General features: G+C 45.6%; 1 protein-coding gene across 1 annotated transcript in view; it reads left to right on the top strand.

The window, feature by feature from the left end:
* The window catches only part of RAB7A (RAB7A, member RAS oncogene family), a 263,332-nt gene that overhangs the window by 125,384 nt on the left and 117,743 nt on the right, over positions 1 to 20,205 (top strand). The window contains exon 3 of the mRNA XM_069643349.1: positions 6,104 to 6,230. Coding sequence (XP_069499450.1) covers positions 6,104 to 6,230 — 127 coding nt within the window. The remainder of the gene's footprint in view (positions 1 to 6,103; positions 6,231 to 20,205) is intronic.

Genomic DNA, 20,205 nt, shown 5'->3' with positions numbered 1-20,205 from the left:
AATGCTTAATGTTGAGCCTTTGCCACCTCCCGTGGTTGTGCATGTGTGTACTGCTATGTATTCTTTATTCATGAGCATGTGAATCCATGCCAGACCCCATGCTGGAGAAGGAACAAGTTACTTACCTGTAACTGTTGTTCTCCAGCATGGGTCTGGCATGGATTCGCATGCGAACCCTCCTGCCTACCCCTCTGCGGCTCTTCACTTGGTCATACTTCCACTTCACGTGCTACCAAATCTGAAGATGGCTGCCAAAGGCGGGGCTTAGGTAGAGGGCAGTCATTGGCTGTGGTCAGTATGACGCAGAGATCAGTGATTGGTTACTACTACGAAAGAAAGATCAGAAACGAAACTGATACTGATTTTTTTCTTTACCGAGGATTCCCAGCCTGACGACGGGGAATATTCATGAGCATGTGAATCCATGCCAGACCCATGCTGGAGAACAACAGTTACAGGTAAGTAACTTGTTCCTTCCAACACCTTGTGTGACAACATTGCTGGTCACGGATCACTGGTCACGGATCGGGCGCATAATAAAATCCGTCTTGTTCTGTAAAAGTTCGATACCCTAGGACTACCTCTGCTCTGTTATTACCTTAGTGTAGTTCAAAATGACACCCGTTTCTTCTATATGTGCTATACAACATCAGGTGTGTCTGGTACATGCGTACATCCATCGGTCAATCCTTCCATCCGGTCATTCGGTTCCTAACTGGCGCTCATGGAACTTGCACAACACCCTGGGTCTGAGTGGAGTGAATCATACCATTCTCCAATCACTCCCACAGGTTTTATTTTGGCCTGTGGCAATAAGGAGATCAGTGTTTTTGTTGAAGGATGGACGGGGATTCCCCAGTGAATAATTCTAGGGAACGCAGTTGATGGCTGGTGAAAATGGGCAAAGCATATATGGCAACCAGGAAACAGACCGAGGCAAGCTTTAAGCACTGGCCACCATGTTTGCACCCCAGACAACTTGAAGCAGTTGCATCCACTCACCCGCCACATAGCAACAGTATTGTGAAGCATCTGAGGAGGGGAGCATGCAATGTAATGTGTAATTGCTGCCATGGCGGTGGCTCATATGTGCACTGTCAGGGGACTATAGGGTTGCAGATGCATTACCCAAGTGGTTGGGAGGCCAGGAGGCAGTGCAAGGGCAACTGGTCGTGCAGGAGCCTGGTCCTGGAGGTTCAGTGGGAGGTCAGATAACCATTTTGCGTAGCAGACATGGGTATCAGCAAGGGAGAGGGAACGGAAGTGAAAAGGAGGTTCTTGAGTTGCTTTCGGACCCTTAGGTGGTCCTGCTCAAGTTTGAGAGAGGCAGGGAGCCTCTCCCTGGACTTCCTTCTGATTATAATGGTGCTATGCAGTTAACTAAAGCCCTGCATGAGCCTGGCTTCAGAGTCGTCATGTGCGTAGATTACTACAGTATTGCATGTTCAGAAACTGAAGATGCAATGGGAGAATAGCCTTAATTTGCTGTCTAAAATAACTGTGGCGCATGGGAATTGGGATTTAAAATCTCACTATCTACTTTGACGCACAGATCATTGTACTTACTGTGCCTTTATTTAGCAGTGATTCAGTGTCAGTTGTAGTCTCACCAATACATGATTTTATAGTCTGGATCCAGAAGTAATTTTATTGGTGTTATAAATGCCCACTGTGCCTAAATTAAAAATGTTGCACACCATGGCGGTTGCTCGCACATGGCAACATCACAGTGCATGGGTCTAGCACCGACAAGTTAAATTATAGATTGATAAATGGCTCGTGCATTCTAATTGTATCCATACAGTACTTAACAATTGAACCTATTTTTTGGCGTCTTTGCCTACAGGGCACGTGTAAAGTATTTGACACCTCGGGTGAAGTGAGGAGCCATGGTGCGCCTCTCCATACATGTACTTAATTTACTCTACTCAATACATTAAATCTGTACCCTCTGACTTCCAAAGAGTTATTTTATTTTTAGTTTATTTCCGTTAAAATTGAATTCAGCATTTTTTAGCAAAGTTAGTAATTTAATATAGAGCAAAACAAATTTCCATACACAAAAAAAATCATTATTTGTTTTCAAACTGTTAAGTAAATAGAATAAGCAAAAGAACAAATGAGTGAAAGAACAAATGTGTCCATTCAGAAGATTCAAGAAAATATTACGTTTTCGATCTCTGGGAGAACTTCGATCAGAAATTTGCAATCATGCATTTGGGTTTGTGGCCCGTTATTAAAGCCTTCCACCAGCCAAGAGTGTTACTTATGGGCAACTGGAATCTGATAAAATAGTTGTGTATGGTGTACCCTTCGTCCTAGTAAGTACACTAACGAACCATATTGTGTGCTCAAAATGTAGACTGGCATCTAGCATGATTTGGACATGGCATATAGAGTAACTATACGATAGCAGGGATAGTTTGTTTTTGTGATACTATTTCTGCTTCATGTTTGTAGGCAAAATGTTTTTATTTTTCTTTCGTTCTCTTGCGCAAACTGTAATTTGACCCTGCTCTTGAGCACAAACAGATCTCATGTCTGCATGGGGCTGGACCGAAAATGCATAGGCTAGCATGACGTGTGTGCCGAAGCACGTTTCAGATGCTATCTAAATTCTGGTGATTCATTCATCACATGCTCTTTGATTGAGCAACCGGTATGCCACAGTTAACTGCTTGAACATGCTGTTGCACAGCGATCAAGTTATCAGCTGGCAACCAAGGACTTTTCTATTTGTGTGATTATTCTCCATTCATTTGAGACTCTGAGCCATCACTGGAAGTGCACTTGCATTTCCGAGTATTGTGCAATGCATTGTGGGTATGCAAATTAGCTCAAGGGCCAAGCAAGCGTGCGTGTTTTTTTTATTTCCTCCACCAATACAGCTCTCAAGTAATCGGACTAATGCAAATAGGTTTCCCCCATATTAGGGATATGGTGGGGATATAGTTTATTTAAATAGCATTCTTACAGGCCATGAACAGTAAGGATGTAAAATTAACTATTGTACTTGGCCTGACATTTCAGATAGTGCAAGAGCAAAGACATGGATAAGGAAGGGATGGGGAGAGTGGGAAAGAAATGGAAACAGACTGGTGACTACCATGCTAGGCCTGACGCCATTACTGGTAGAGCCGGTGAAAAATAAAAGGTGAGGGAGAGGGGTGGAGGAACAGAACAAGCGACTATCGTACTAGGCCTGACAACATTTCAGATGGTGCTAAAGGGGGTGGGGGAAGGAGACCGACGAGGTTACTATCATATTAGGTCCAGGAACAATTTTGATAAAGTGCATAGAAAGTAAGGGGAGGAGATGGGGGGGGGGGGGGGGGGAGAAGGAGGAGAGAACAGAGTAAGCAGTCAAAAAGAGTGAAGAAGCAAGAGGGGAGAGCAAATATAATCGTGAATCAAGTCCAGGAAAGTCACATCCAGCATTTGCCACACGATGGTGATGGTACAACCAGAATGTATATCGGGACACTCCAGCAGAAGTAGGCTGGACGGAAGGGGGTGGGGAGCACGGTAGAAGAATTGGGCAAAACAGGCATAATGGTCCATCCTTGTGGATGGATATTGGTGCATGTTGAGCAATCGCCAGCGCAGTGTGTGTGGGTTTTTCTATTTTTTTTTCTTCTATTTTTATTTTTTTCTTTCAAAATGGCTGGCTGCATGTCCAAGTCCCATGCCCCCCCAAAACGTTTCAGGTTGCGAAAAATATATTTAAAGGCGTAAAGAAACCCAGAAGCATGGCAGTAGGATTAATGGTGGTGAGCAACAGTTGACATAAGGGTAGGGTATGGGGGTAGTGGGGTATGTGTCCGAGAAGGCTTAAGGGTGTATCAGTGAGGTGAGGGAACATAGCAGGAAATTATGTGAATGGACCATGTAATAGCCAGCCCTGTTCCGCAGCAGAAAGCCTTGAAATGCAGCCATAGTAAGATTGAGGCCTAAGAAGGCCATGGCCACAGTAATAGTGTGTAATGGCGCCCGGCGCAAAAATACTTTCCCAGCTCAGACATCGGATGAAAAGGCCTTCCCACAGAGATTCAACTGCCCATTGATTGTATGCAGGCCTATGCCATCAGAAAAGAATGTGAATAGCCAAGCGCGGGCAGAGCTGCGCCTGTGCCTGAAGGACAATCTCCTGGGAGCCAGGGCAGAGGTCCTGAGCAGCCAAAACTGCACGACTCATTTAGGTCTCTAGCGCCCCCCTGGATAATGAACACACCATTTGAACTTCCAGGCGCCCATCAATAGAATTCTTAAATCCCTCACTATTTGACGGATTAGTGTGGTCTTGGAGGAGCCCAGGTGAAGGTCGGGGTAGGATGCATCCGCCAACGGGGAAGCAGAGCACAATGTCCCGTGATTTGTAGTGCGATGGACACTGGGTGAGGCCAACACATCTAGGGCATCACTGAGCTGCATGGCAGAGGCGCCCGTGTCTGGGATCCAAATGAAGCTCCTTTTCTTTCAGAGGGCCCATTTCACCTTGAGTATCCACTGAGCTCATTTCAGATTACCGGGTGCACATCACGTGAGGTGTCCGTGGGAAAGGAAACATTCTTAAGTGGGTCGCCAATCTGGTGTCTAGAACCAAGATGGCGAAGCCGAAGACCACGGGGCAGCGGATTGGCACATACAAATCGTAACCAATCATCCGGCATCCCATACAGAGCGGGTGGTATGCTCATAGGGAATGACCAATGCAAGTGAGGAACAAGTGCCTTTGTCGTGTGTGTCATAGATGACCCTGGAATCCTTTAAAAGGTGTTGTATCGCTTCGAATGAACAAGTGCGCTCAATGGCAGTCGGGTGTGAATGCCCCTACTGACATGTACTTTTTCTCTTTTGTATGAGAAATAAAACTTATCCTTGCAAGAGGTGCACCTAGCCTTTTTCCTATGTTTATTTTTTTAATTTGTCTGGTGATCTGCCCTATAGAGTGAAGGTTAATTTAACAAAGTACGTTCTACAAATAGTGGGGAAACCCAACCTGAAGTCTCAACTGTTGTATTGATGTAACCTGCTTAGAGCTTAGTGTATTTTCTTGGTTGAATTTGTAGTGACATACAGTGTGTGTACTTTAACGTTGTTGCTCTCACTATTTGTGGACTTTGCTTTTTGTTAGATTAACCCTAACTCTTTAAAGTTATTTTATATTTAACTTCATAATTTTTGTGGGGGGAAATGTGGTGTGAGTTGCAGGGGTCACAATCTCCTCGCCCGCTCACATAAGCAATGAGGTTTTATGACGAGCGAGGATCTTTTGCATGCTAGTCGCCCTTAAAGAGCTGAAGGTAATGTTTGTTTTTTCACTGCAAACAAACGATCATTGCAGTAACCCCCAAATACACGTTTCACTATGCGCGTCTGGGATATAGGTGGCAGCATTGCGCAAAATAGTACATTAGAACACGTATTAATGGTGAAATGCACCATTTAAGAAAGTAATTTGTGTGGGTTTTTTTAAAAAAAAAAATTGTTTTATGAATGGGCGAGAGACTCTTTTGGGGCGAGTAGATTAACTAACTAGACCTGTAGGGCTAGTAAAAATGTCTACAAGGCATGAGTTGTATGTTTAACATTTCGCACATGTACGCTGTACAGTACAGTTCTATACAGTATAAGGACAAATAATCCACCAGTAAAGCAAAATGTTCTGGGGTTGACACAGGTCAGGAAGATTTACCATTACTATGAGAATCTTACCTAACCAGTTTCTTATTTCCTCTATGAAAACACTTGATTTCAGGAGGATTACCTGCAATTTCAGAAGACAATTACTTGTTGCCTACCTTGCCTTTTCACCTCAGTTAGCACCTTGGTACTAGCTGAGTGAACGTGCTGTAGATATGGAGTATTTACTAAGTGATTTCCACTGCTCTATGCTAAATTGCATCTTGTGCAGCGAGTATTTATAAACAATTGTTTGGCTTAATTGGCCTTTCAGTTTTTAAGTCAACTAAAAAATGTATTGTGTAGATTAAGGATTCTGATATTCTAAAATATGACAAATGTAGGATTTATAAAGTATGTTTAAAATTAAATCCATTGGAGTGGTACTATTCTTCAGTTTGCCTTTTTATTTTGTTTACAGGGTAGGTAAAACATCACTCATGAACCAGTATGTCAACAAGAAGTTTAGTAATCAATACAAAGCAACAATAGGAGCAGATTTCCTAACGAAGGAGGTAATGGTGGATGACCGGTTGGTCACTATGCAGGTAAGAGCCACACACTAACACTTTTTAAATAAGGTGCATAGTTAGCTAGTGTTGAACTGCGCTGCGCCCCATAGCTGGTCAATCTGTGTACAGTTGGCCCCTGTGATGTTCCTTACAGTTGGGCTGAGTTATACTGTGCTGCACCCTATAGTTGGCTACTCTGTTCAACAGTGTGGTGCACTATAGCTATTCACTGTGCTGATTTGTGCTACAATCCATACTTAGCCACAACATTGAGCTGTACTGCACTCTACATCTGATTTTAAATCTGGGACAGTGACTAGGTGGTGTCCAGCTCCCATTTGCGCGAAAGGATAGCCACTCCACGGTTTTCTGCGCTTTGACATGTCCTGTCCCACTAAGACCTTGTCCATTTCCCTGCCCGGTACAGGTAGTGATGCTCTTCTTGACGCTCAATAGCCACGGTGTATCCTATTGAATCCACCCACCCCTTAACCCAGTCCCACTCAAAATTCACCTAAACTAACAGACAATACAAAGAAACTCTCAAACCAAATAGGAACCAACCGGGAACCAACAAGGAAGGTTGACAAAATACACTGTCGCATGAAGGCTAATGCCTTTTGTGATCCAATAACATAAACAAAAGACCAGACCAAAGTAACCCGAAAGAAGAAAATTAAACCATAGGAAGAACTTCACATCGACAACTACCACACTTGGGCACAAGACCCTGCAAATAAAGAGCACCTCAGACTCCCTCGAAGGCAGTAGTAACTGAAGTACACCACATCCAAGTACTGAACAGAAAACCCAAGGAGCAACACAGGGCAAACCTCAAATCAGCAAGTACCACATTTGGCACAAAGGCACAAGAATACACTACAATAAAATTAGCAAACCACAGATTCACAGCAAGGCATTCACAACTGTGAAATACATGTTGTATTTCACATCCAAATATTCAAAGGAAAACCACTAGAAGACCTAGAAAGACAGAATATGCCAACCTTCGTAGACACTTGTGTAGAAGCTGTCACTAACATGGACAATAAGCATGACCACCTGATCATTCTCGGCGACTTCAACATATGGTTCGTAGAGAACACAAACTTGCAGATAACAGTAACTAAACTTCAGACAATGCAACTGACAAATGGTGAAAGGTACCATGCATACAGGGGACCACACCCTAGATGCAATCTTTTTACGCCAATAAAAATCTGTTCACAACAGCACTTCCACTCCCAATACTGTGGAGTGTCTGCCTCATACCCTTTGTGGTCCAAATATAGTCAAAAGCATCCAGCAAGCCCCTAAGTAACCCCACTTACCCATGATTTGGAAAGCAAAGGCGAGAATCATCAAAAGCAGTGACCTGAAGGAAAAAGAATTGTCAAAGTCATCGATCGCCACCCTGAACAAAACTGACATAGATGAAAAAACAGGCATAATAATGGACTGGATCAGGAAAACAATAGATAATAATTCACTGGAAAAAAATAGTCAACCCATCGAGAGGTCAGCGGCTAGTTGTATCATGACACTCCCCAAAGCAATGAAAAAACAAACCGGAAACTAGAACAAGAGTTGAGGAAAAATGGCATCCACGGCAAAAGAACATATGAATGGCAGATCCAATCATACAAAGCAGACCTTTTCAATGCAAAACAATTACTAAAATGAACGGATCAAGAAAATCAACAACAGAGTTGTTCAACATCATAAACAAGATGAGAAACCCTCCTGGTTGCAATAAGACACTGTTGAGTAAGTTTGTATGCAGTACCCTTTGGGTGCACTACAATAACCTTGACCGCCTGGCTATAGGAACCCAACCTTTGGTATAAGTCTGAACTACACAGGTTGGCAGTGTAGCTGAGCAGCCAGGCTGATCTCAAGAGGGGTCAATGTGAACAGTAATGTTGTGACAGTTTCACAGTAGCAGTTATTCAAATAAACGCACAAGATTTCTTGATAAATTTATTTCAGTCCGTTGTATAAGCCTTCTTCAGAAGGGAGCAATATATATGTAACAATTAAAATACACTTCAAAAATCAGGTGATAGGCACACACACTTCCTACACCCTCAGGTGACTAAAATAGCTAGCACACTGTGGACATTGGTTTATCACTGGTACATTTAGAGCAATTCTAAGTTTGGTGTAAAAGATGGTATAGAGGAATAAAACCATGGTTAACAAATAAGTCGTAACCAGGTAAGTACTTTTGAAACCTTCCAATTTTCAGTAAATTAACCCTTTCCTGGGGAAAAGATGAAGCACAGAGTCGGAGGTAAGAGTCACTCAGGCAGCCAGGACAGCCAATGTTAATTGCACAATGTCAAGGGGATCTGAAGATCTTGTTTGCAGGTAGGTAAAAAGTCTTTCAGAATGTTTTTAGAAATGTTTAAATATAGAACACTTGACGGGCCACAAACTGGGAGGCTTGTGAGGGACGGAGCTTTAGCAACTCTGCAAGGTAACCAAGACCGGACTCAACTGAGAGCAAGCAAGGCTACCCAACAAGAGGTAAGTTCTCTTAGACTTTACAGTACCTCTGGTTAAATGAAATGGTTCCAGCTGCCTTCTGTTCCTGTACAGCTCTGCAAATCCGATTGTTCCTGAGCCTCAGTCATGGGGATAAGAGGGAGGACGTCTGGGGGACTCCTGCTCTGTAATGGGAAGGTCAGCGGCAGAAGTCGGTAAACTTCAATTCAGTGCTCCTTCGGTGTTTCAGCGCCTTGCGTTCGACAGCAAATGGCAACACTGGTTCTCGGATACCACTTCAGACTTTCCTTGCTTCTGGGGTCCAGCACTCTGTTGAGGTGGCTCAGGCTTGGTCAGTCCTGCATCAGGGAAGTCCAGAGGGTCTTCCTAGCATTCGGGGTCGACTTAAAAGCAATGCACACAATCTGGTGTTCCTCTCCCTGGCACTTCGGTTCCAGCAGCAGTGGAAATACAACCAGCTTCGAGACAATGTCGAGACAGGCTTACTTTGGAGTTCATTGGTCGCACCAACTCAAAGGGAGAACTCGTCCTTGCAGGTCTTCGCTAGTCGAGGTGAATTCAGAGCTAGAGCACAGCAGCAGGGCTTCACTGGGCACACCAACAGTCCAGGAGTTGCAGCAGGCGTCTCTTCCAAGTTCTTCGGATTCCTTCATCCAGTGGTCGACTGCCTTCCAAGCCAAAAAGCCTCACCTTTTTATGCAGGTTTCTCCCATTCATTCCAGCCTAGCTGTCAATCACACAGCAGGGTGGCTGTCCTTGCTGGACAGCCAGCCAATCACCCTTTGGGTGCATTCCTGTAACCAATGGGATTAAGCACGGAGTTTAGGGCACCTCCCTCACTGCCTGCCTCTGCCAGACATACTGGAGCCAGAGGCAGGCTTCACTCTTGAATCCTGCCAAAGACAAAATGAACAAACGGACCAAACCTGATTTGGCGCGCAGAGTAAATCTCAAGAAGGACCTTTCCAACAAGAAATGGCAAAAAAAAGACCAGGGCATTTTGACAAAATGGGCACCCATGGTTGCCTTACTGCAGCTGCGAACGCAGCCTGCGGTAAACGCACACAATGGTAGTAAAAAGTAAACCACTGGCACCAGCTATTAATTGTAGAAAGGGTAACATAAAAATGTTACATGAGAAACTAGACCAATGGGATACTAAGTAACCCCTCCAGCACCCTATTGTAAGAGGGTGTGTGCTGGGTATAGAAAGTTACAAAATGTAAGTAAAGTCAATTTCACTTCACTTCTTTTGGAAACCGTAGTTTCACCAAGAGACATTGAAAAATCTAAAAGACTTCCCTGTGCCACTACACTGAAGGTGCCGTGTGACGCAATGTAAAGATGTTCCCTATGGAATTTGTCAAACTCCAAAGTCAAATAAACAGAGAATAAATCACATTTAAAATTACATGAGATGAAGTCCTAAAGTCCAGCAAAAGAGCTGGGGGTCTCGAAGGTAGAAGGACATTAACACGTTTCTGAGAATTCTCCCCAACAGACCCCAAGCCCTTCGCAAAAACCATGCGACTATCTCGCAGATCACTTTTTAAAATTGGCAACATAAAATGGATCACGCGATATAGACTGACCCACCGAACTAACCAACCGACCCACAGACTAGGCAGAACCTCTTTTCCCAAATCTCAAGAGACCAATTCATCAGCCTAGTGAACAAAAGCAACAAGACAGGCTCCCCAGCTGATCTGGTCACCTGACCTCTACAAAGCGATCCTTGCATAGGGAACACCATCGTAATACTACCTAATCCTCTAACATGTCACTTTCAATGGACCACAAGCCTTCACATTATCATACATCAGACCACTCCTCAGATTTGAGCCAACCATGATTATGACTTCCTTTTAAAGTAAGCTTTGCAATAGTAGTAGCAATATTAGTTGAACTCATGTTCAAAGTATAACCATATAACAAATGGAAGAGGTTATTTCGAGGAGATTTGTTCCTCCGACGTATTCCACATCTGACAGGTAATCACCACAGCTGTGCTGCTTCGGAATTTTTTCCTTCATCCATACTCTGCCCTCGAGGGCCGCCGTCGTCACCAGATGTAGGACGCACGACGCCCGTAGCCTCGGTACCGTTTTTTGTGCGAACGTGTTCGCTTCAGAGATCTCGGCTCGCCTCGGTTCTTATGTTTTCTAGCGGTTCTTCGAACCTGGTTGTTTGTGAAAGATATCATGTCTTCGTCTTCTACCCCGCGGCCAGGTTTCAAGAAGTGTCAGGACTGCGGTTCCAAGATGTCGCTTACGGACCCGCACAAAGTCTGCCTCTGGTGGCTAGGCGAGGACCATGCCACCGATGACTATGACGATTGCCAGTCTTTGACGTCTAAGACCTTGCGGAAGAAGCTATCTGTAGGTAGGGTTCCCAAACCCTGAAAGTCGAAATCTGCTGGGCTTTCGACCGACGATTCGAGGGATGACTCTGTCGGCGTATGTCCAGGGGGTCTCGGTCCCGGTGGTTCCTGCCATTCCTCTGCCTCTTCTAGGCACTCGCAGAAGCACCGGTCGTCTTTGCTGTCCTCGTCTGAAGACTCTGCCAGACGGCTGGTAGCTTGTCCTACCAAGCATTCCTCTCGTGCGGAATGGGACGCATTTCGTAAGGAAATGATGATTTTCGAATCGCAGGGCTCTGTTCTGTCCGCTTCTTTAGGAGAAGCCGGCAAGGAACGCGCAAGGGCCACCAATCGCACGCCTTTGGGCTCGGGCGATCAGCGCGATTGGGAGCCATCGAGGACCCGATTGGACAAGGTAGATCGCTCTAGCCATGCCCGCTTCCGGTCCCGGTCCTCGAGACCGTCTGAGCCTGTGAGGTCTTCTAAGAAGATGTCGGCGCCAAGTCCGTCGGGACTCTCGAGGCTCCGCCTCCGAGGAAGTCATCGGCGCTGAGGCAGTCGAAGGACCCGCTCGGGGCTCCGGCCTCAAGGCCTGTGTCGAAGCAGTCGAAGCCTTTTGTGGAGGCTTTACCAGAGGCACCCCATGCATCGGTGGAAACTCAAAGGAAGTCCCTGAGAAAGTCAGTGAGGCCTGTATTTGATCCTTTTTCTGTGCCCTCATCCAGGGATTTATTCCAGCCTCTGGATTACATCTCTGAGGTGGATGAAGGGTGTGATGAAGGTTTGGTTCCTGATGAGGTTCCTGACAAACTCTTGCCTGGTCATAGTCAATTGGAAGACCTGCGTCAGTCTTTGCACGACACCTCTCCAGAGGTTGATTTCGGTAGGCCTGAGCCTTGCACTCACGCCGAGTCTTCATACCAGCGTCTCATGTCGAGGGTGATTGACTACTTAGGGGGGTGGTCTGCGCCACCAGTGAATTTTCTGCAGGATGACCTGACAGATATCCTTGACCAAGGTCCACCCACCGACCCTGTGCTGCCATTTCATATGGCTTTACAGAGAAGGGCAGTGGCTTGGACTGCTCCGGAGAGTCTCCCGGCAGTGAGCAAGTTGTTGCCGGAAAAATACCGTCCAGCCAGTAGCGACCCCTGCTACTTGACTATGCACTCCACTCGGGAGAGTTTGGTGGTGCAGGCGGCTACAGCTCCAGCAAAGCAGGCGTTGTACACTACCATCCCTCCTGATGGGGGCGACAAACGTTTTGATGGTTGGGGCGAAGAAAGTGTTTTCTTCAGGGGGTAAGCCTTTACAGGCAGCCAACTCTGCGTGTGCCTTAGCACGTTTCACTCACACTCTGGAATTGTCTCTCTTTGGCGTCTGAACATATTCCCGAAAGGGAGGAACGGGATGGTTTTCTTGCCCTCGTTCAGGATGGCAAGGATGCCATGTGTGAATCCGTTCAGTCGGGTCTGCACATGGCTCCTGACGTACAAGCCCGGCTTCTCAACATGCCCTTTGATGGTGACCATCTTTTTGGCAGCAAGGCTGCAGAGAGCCTTGAGAGGTTGCAGACCTCCAAAGCTGCAGTAGTAGTACCCCACCAAAAGACCTAAAACACATACCACAAAAAGTTCAAACTTTTTGTAGTATGTGTTTTTAGGTCTTTTGGTGGGGTAGGTAAATTGGATTCGGTCATTTTGTACGAATCCTACTGGAACATGTCAAACAACCAGCTATTAGATCAGGCCCATGAAAGGAACGGAGACAGCACTACTGTCTATATATGGGATGACCTAAAGACCAATGCAGACTCCACACAAACTCAGCACTGATGCTACTCTCTCTCTCTGCAGCCTTTGATACAGTCAACCATAACACCCTTGTCAAAAGACTTGAAGATATAGGGATCGCTAACGCAGCACTACTCTGATTACATTTTTTCTGTACGGAAGAAAAAACAATATGGTTAAAAATTAAAATCCACATTGCCAAACACCACTTGTGGAGTTCCTCGGGGCACCTCACAATCCCCACTATTCAACATCTCCCTGACGCCCCCCCTAATCGGCCTATCCAAAAGACACTGCCTCACATGCTACAATTACGCAGATGATACCCAAATCTACAAATTCAACATAAATGAGAGAACCCCACTTTTAGGCAAGAATTGATGTAGTAACCTTATGGGAGTTGTAAATGAGAGCTGTAGCAATGAAATCCACCAATACAAGTATCCAAATAACACACTCAGTTTCTAGTTTAAAATTATTATTTAACTGTCAGTTTTAAATAAGCATTCTTTAAAAAGGGCAATGTGCAACAATCAAAATATACTTCAGAACACGTTCTCGGAATCAACACAAAGCAATTAGATGCTCTTTAGAGATGCTTCATACACACTTATCAAAACCCTGAGGTGACTTCACTAACGCATTTATGTATCACTTCTACACTTAATAAATTCTGAGGTTGGTAGAAGGGAGAGGTTAGAGGAAGAACAAAAGATCAATGGGTTCTCAGGGCATGTAAGCACTTTAAATCTGTCAAAGTCTATATTAAAGACTTTTCCCAATAATGCTTTAAAACCAAGGCATCACCTATGAGGGACAGTAAAAATCAGTCAATGGAACAGAAGAGTCTGCAGGGAGCCAGGACAGCCAGTCAATTGGAGCAAAGTCTATGGAGCTTAGGCACTTCTTGATAGCAAATGTCTTGCACAAAGTTAGAGTTTATTGAATAAAAAATCACTGTAGTGTCACAAGCTGTTAGAGCTGAGATCAACTCTAGAGCACAGAGCTACTGCAAGGCTCAACTGAGAAGAGGAAGCTACAGACCATGATGTAAGTACCCCAAAGTCAGAACAGTACCTTTGGTTAGAGCGTCCAGCTGGCTCTTGTCTGGTTGCAGCGATGCAGATCCAGTGTTCCTGGTCCTCCGTTGTGCGGACAAGAGGGAGAACGTTGAGGACTCCTGTGGTAGTAATTCGAAGTTCAGCAGCAGCTACGGTCTCTTTTCGGATCCGCAGCGCTCGGTGTACAGCACCACCGCGTATCTTGGACACCGGTTGGACTTCCTTCACTCTTTGAGTCCAGCACTCTGGTGAGTTGACTCGTTTTGGTCGTTCTGCTTCTGGAGGGTCCTGGGGAGACTCCTGGAGCTTTTGGCCGGCTTACAGACGTTGCACTAGACTATGGATTTCTAGACCCCTGGCACTCGGATCCTGCAGCGGCAAAGAAGTACAGCCAGTCGGGGAACGTCTTCAGCAAAGTTAGTCTCGGGGTTAGTTAGTCCCACTAAACCAAGGGAAAAAGTCATCTCTGTAGCTTAGAATAAGTAGTTTCAACATAGTAGCAGGGCTTCACTGGGCAGTTCAACTGTCCAGAACGATGCAGCGAAGCTTCGTTCAGCAGGTTTCTCCCATTCATGCACAGCCTAGCTTTCACTCACACAGCAGGGTGGCTGTCCTGCAAGGGCATCCAGCCAGCCAATCAAGACTGGGTGAATTCATATTACCATGGAGTTTCGGGCACATCCCACCCTTTTAGACGCTTAAACCAGAGGCGGATTTCAGTACTGAAGCCCGCCAAAGGTGAAACTAACAAAGGGCGTAAACTTGGTTTGGCACGCAGAGTAAAACCCAAGAAAGACCTCACAAACAAGAAATGGCGAAAAAGACTACCAGCTCCATTTTGACACAATGGTCACCCATGAGTGCTATACTGCAGCTGAGGATTCAGTCTGCATTCGAATAGCACAATGGTAGGAAAATGTAAACCACTGCAAGCAGCCATTTAAAGTATTGAGGGTAACATAATGTTACATAAGTAGGAAAAGGGGCTGCTAAGTAAGCCCCCAGCACTCCCCATAAGATGGGGTGTACTGGACCTACAAAGAGAAAAGGTCAGGGAAGTCAGTTTCACTGTGCTATTCTTGGGAACTGTAGTTCACCCAAGAAAAGTGATTTATTCCTTATAAAAAATCTAAAGGATTTCTCTGACACTGCACTGAAGGTGCTGTGTCACATATAAAAAGTAGATGCCTATGGACATATGGACAGACTCCAAAAACAAGAGTGAGAAAAAGGGCTCACTCACTCCGGGGTAAAAATTAACAAGTCCTAAAGTCCAGCAAAAGAGCTGGGGGCCTTTAAGGTTGAAGGGAATTAGCACAGAAATGTGAATTCTCCCTAATGCCCACGCTAACGGACTACCTCATAGAACTCTACCCATCAATGAACACTAATAACTTTAACATTAATCCAGACAAAACGGAAATCATTATTTCACCCTACAACCAAGGAAACGACCAGGACATCCTATGGCCCACAGAACTGGGAATCTCACCTGAACTATCCAAAGTAGTCAACCTGGGAATCCTAATGGACAACTAAGTAACGCTAGATCTACAAGTCAACGCAATAATTAATAAATGCTTCCATCTGCACACTATCAAAAAGATACTACTTTTCTCAACGCACAGAACACTTGCCATCATCTCCCTCATGTCCAGAATAGACTATGCCGATAGCATACATCTCCAACGACATCCATCTAGAACCTAAACACTACGCAAGGCAAACAAACGTGAAGCAACAGCCTTCTCTTGTATAGCCGTAAAATTCTGGAACTCCTCACGAATGAAATAAAAACTACGGAGGACGATCTAAAACTCTAACATTAACAGAACTTTAAAAAAAAAAAAACTGGCTCTTCATCTTCAAAGGGGAGGAAAATGCCTGAACATCTAAGCACTACGAAATGAGGAAACCCACGAAACCAGTGACTAACCGAACACACCCAACATGAACCGAGACCAACCAAAGGGACCTAGCCCCGTCAACACAACCTAACACACTAAACCAAAACAGGCAGTACAGAAAAACCCACAACTCTAATTACCTGATATCTTACACCTACCAGCATCTAACCTAACAGCATAGGTTAACCTTATCTGGCATATAGCCTAACTGTGTAAACTAGCCACATTCTACAGTCTGCCTGTATGTGTAGGTTAGCCACAATCTGCATCATTATAATAATTTATTGAAGCCTCCTCTACTCCCTGCTCTCCCCTGAGACAGGCACTATGTAACATCTGTAGCATGTGATTTGGCTCCCAAAGACGCAGATTGTTGGGGGCAGGAAATGTAATGCACCTAGATGGATAGTTGAGATTGGCAGTGTCTTTCACTGGGATGGATTGCCGGGTGGTGGGAGATGCGCCACACTGGGATGGGCAGTTGAGGTACAATTGTGTCCCCAACAATGACAGCTACCATCTGAAAACGCACCAGTGCTCAGTGACTCTTTTCTCAGAACTGAAGCTGCCAACAGCACATCAAACCTCTTGCCCTTCTCCCTCTCCCACTAACAAACCCTGCAATCCTCCTTCCTTTGCAGACCTGCCAGAGTGCCTGGTGACCACGCAAGTGGCAACAGTGGCCCTTGATCCGCAAGAGTAATACCTAGTATTTGCTAACCAACCTATGTGTCCCCTTGGGTGTTTGGGGGGGGGGGCGATGGAGGGGGCAAGGGTAGAGCCATCAGTCTGTTAGGATAATGCTTCTGTTCTGGGGACTTCAGTTTGTAATATCAGCTGAATGCACCAGACAAGAGGCCTCCAAATAAAAGTTCAAAATAGGCCTTAATGTATAGTTGTGGTCTAGTTGTATTTTTTTTTTATTCCAGCATATTTTCCAATTGCTAAACTTGAAATCCCAGCTCCAGCTCTTACACATTGCTATAGACTTTTGAAGCCACTGGTATTTAATATTCCGATAATGGGTCATCATTTCCCCCCTCATTGCGTTTATAAAATGTGTTTACTGATGAGTAATTGGCTTAAGGGAATTGTAGACATTTTCGCTCTAATGAAAACATAATGCTGGGTACTACCAGCCCAGCCACAGAGCCTCCCAAGGCATTCTCCCAAAGCACCAGTATCTTCGTAAGGAAACCATTTTGTGTACAATACTGCACATTCCGAAAGGCCCTATGTTTCACAGCCATAAAGAACCGAAGCATATACTTTGGCCTCAAGGTATTTGTCTAACCGACGGCCCCAAACCTATAATAGAATCTGGCTGGACCACCCACACAGCTTATTTTACAACATTCCCAAAATGGGGTTTGGGGGAGGTCCCCGCTATTGTTTTTCGCTAACAGTCCCCAGAAAATAGCCATCACCCCAGTGTTCACCTTTTTAATTGTCCATACATGTTTGGTAACATTTTTACAAAAAGCAACAAACATTGCTATTGTTGGACGAATCCGCGAGTAGCCAGTCTCTGGAGTTGGTGGCAGTGCACTCCAACACCAGGTCAGCTAATGCCACACAGCTACCTGGGTCACCTGTTGGTTTACCGGTCTCACCTGCCTTCGTGACCATGTCAAAGACACAGAGAATAAAAGTCAATCCTCGACTAAAAGATGATTTGAACAGCAATCCGGTTCTGAGAACAAATCACAGCCCTGTGTCAGAAGTTGGATCTCTGCCCCCCGGCGTGGAGGGCAGAAAGACCCAACCTTTTTTTTTAACATTTTTTTTTATTCATGGTTCAGAAACACAAACACAGTACCAGCAGCGTCGTACAAATTAAAATCAACATGATACAGAAATAAAGAGGTAGCAGTACATAACCTGAATCAACAAGGGGTATCGAGTTTAAACATCAATGTCATCAGGGATCATATCTCAAAGAAACATTCTGTGGGGGCCCCAATGTCCTTGGGTCTACTCAGAGGGGCATGTGAGGACAAACTGTTCTTCAGCCTCATTCACATAGACCAGCTCCCGGAGGAACTGTTTCATAGTGGGTGGTGCCGGGTTTTTCCATTGTTGCAGAATACATTTTTTGGCCACTGCACATGTCACATTAAATAGTCTTCTGATCTTTTCGGAGCACTTTCCTATATCCCCAAATAAGTATTTCTGTGGAATCAACACCGGGGGGGGGGGGGATTTGTGTGATTTAATCAAGTACATCTGCCACCTCCCTCCAGAACTCAGTCACCACCGGGCAGCTCCAATACATGTGGAACGAGCCCGCATAACTCTGTTTTGCATTTGGGGCATTGACTCGGGGCATCAGGAGCGAACTTGGCTATTTTGGCAGGGGTGTAGTGCAACCTGTTAAGGATTTTAAACTGGATCACTCTTAGTCCGGCGTTTAGGGAAACCTTCTTGGTGAGAGAGCAGTACCTGTCCCAAGTTTTATCATCTAGAGGGATCTGGAGATCTCTCTCCCATTTATCTCTGCTCAGATTAGCTTTTGGTGAGTGTGTCTGTACTATGGCATATAGGTTGGACACCTTCAAGCGGTTCCCAGCCGTGATCATCTGAACGCAGGGGTGTGTAGGGGGTTCATCAGGGAAGGTTGCCCAGTGTTTTTGGAAAGCCGATCTCATACGGTAGTATTGTAATACCCTTAGTGGGCCTCTACCGAGCGCACCAGTTATCGGCTGAAGGGTTGCGCATTTCCCCTCAATGAACATATCTCCCAGGTGCATCTCGTCCCCCGGGTCCCTGGCTGATCGCAGACAAACATCATGTGTCGGAGGGATACGAGGGTAGTTCCAGAGAGAGGCCTCCGGGTTATACAGGGTCGACAATCTCAGTTTCCCAAATATTGCCCTCCAGGCCTTAACAGTACAACTAACCGGGTTGAAATCACACGTGTCCTTATAGTGGGCGTCAAAGATTAGACTGTATATTCGTGGGAGCGGTGGGGAGTTCCTTTACATCAACATGCGGCGGGCGGCCATCCCTGGAATACCAATACTTGGAGAACTGGGCCTGGGACACATAATAATATAATTCAAAGTCCGGGGCCGCCAGGCCGCCCGACGAGTATGGTTCCGTTATTTTTCCCCACCCAATTCTGGGAGTCTTCCCATGCCAAAGGAAGGCTGTAGCCATTGACAAATCGGTATGTTAACAAACAGGTATAGCAGTTTAGGCAGGACTACCATTTTAAGAACCGCTACCTGCCATGTAATGATATCGGAAGGCGGTCCCATAATAGAAGCTTGGTCTTTAGGGCCTGTAATGTGGCGTCGTGGTTATCAGCGTATAACCTATCCTTACCGTGTGACACAAGTATCTGATGGATTCACTAGACCATTTCAGCCCACCCAATGAGCTAGGGCAGCCGGTTGCCGGTGTGAGGGGGGAAGACCTCCGATTTATCCTTATTTATGGAGTAGCCAGAGTAAGAAGTGAACGCTTGAATTTCCGCCATCACAGGCTCTAAGATGTTATTCGGTTCACGGATATACAGTAGTGTGTCGTCCGCGTACAGAGATCAGCTGGGTCGCCCCCTTTAGGTTAATGCCCCTGTTGGAATGTCAGAGCCTGACTGCTATTGCCATTGGTTCTATTGTTAGGGCAAATAGTATAGGTGAAAACGGGCAGCCCTGCCTAGTGCCCCGTCCCAGAAGAAACATATCTGAAACTGCCTTGTTGGTTAGGACCCGGGCCCCGGGCTTTGTGTAAAGCAACTTCACATACCTGATGAAGTTCGGGCCTATCCCAAATGCCTCACTTACTGCTAGTAAGTAGGCCCAGGACACAGAATCGAAGGCCTTTTCAGCATCCAATGAGACGGCCACAGCGTTTCTTCCCGGGTCAATCTGGGCCATTATGCCAAATAGCCTACGCAGGTTAAGCGCAGTAGATCTAGCGGGGACAAACCCATTCTGATCCGGGTGAACGAGTGTCGGAACCGCCGGCAAAAGCCTGTTGGCCAGCACCTTGGTGAATATTTTGGCATCCGTATTAATGAGAGATAGCGGTCTATAGGACGACATATCCTGTGGAGGGTGGCGAGGTTTAGGGAGAACAGTTATCAACGCCTCTCTCATGGATGTAGGCAATATATTACATTCAAGGGATTCTTCCCAGACCAGCAGCAACAATGGAACAAGCTCAGCGCTGTATTCCTTGTAGAATTCTGCACCCAGGCCGTCTAACCCTGGAGATTTATTAGAAGTTAAATCTTTAATTGCCTCAGAGATCTCATCTGCAGTGATAGGTTGGTCCAGTGTCAGGCGGGTCTCCTCTTGGAGTTTCGGCATCGACAATGCCGCAAGGTATGCCCCCATCTCAGTAGCCGACTTAGTGTCTCTATTTTTGTACAATTGT

Source organism: Ambystoma mexicanum, chromosome 2p, assembly GCF_040938575.1.
Source record: "Ambystoma mexicanum isolate Mex_15411 chromosome 2p, UKY_AmexF1_1, whole genome shotgun sequence".
Classification (NCBI taxonomy): Eukaryota; Metazoa; Chordata; class Amphibia; order Caudata; family Ambystomatidae; genus Ambystoma; species Ambystoma mexicanum.
Note: the sequence above shows the minus strand (reverse complement) of the source record. Positions and strands in the feature narration are given on the sequence as shown.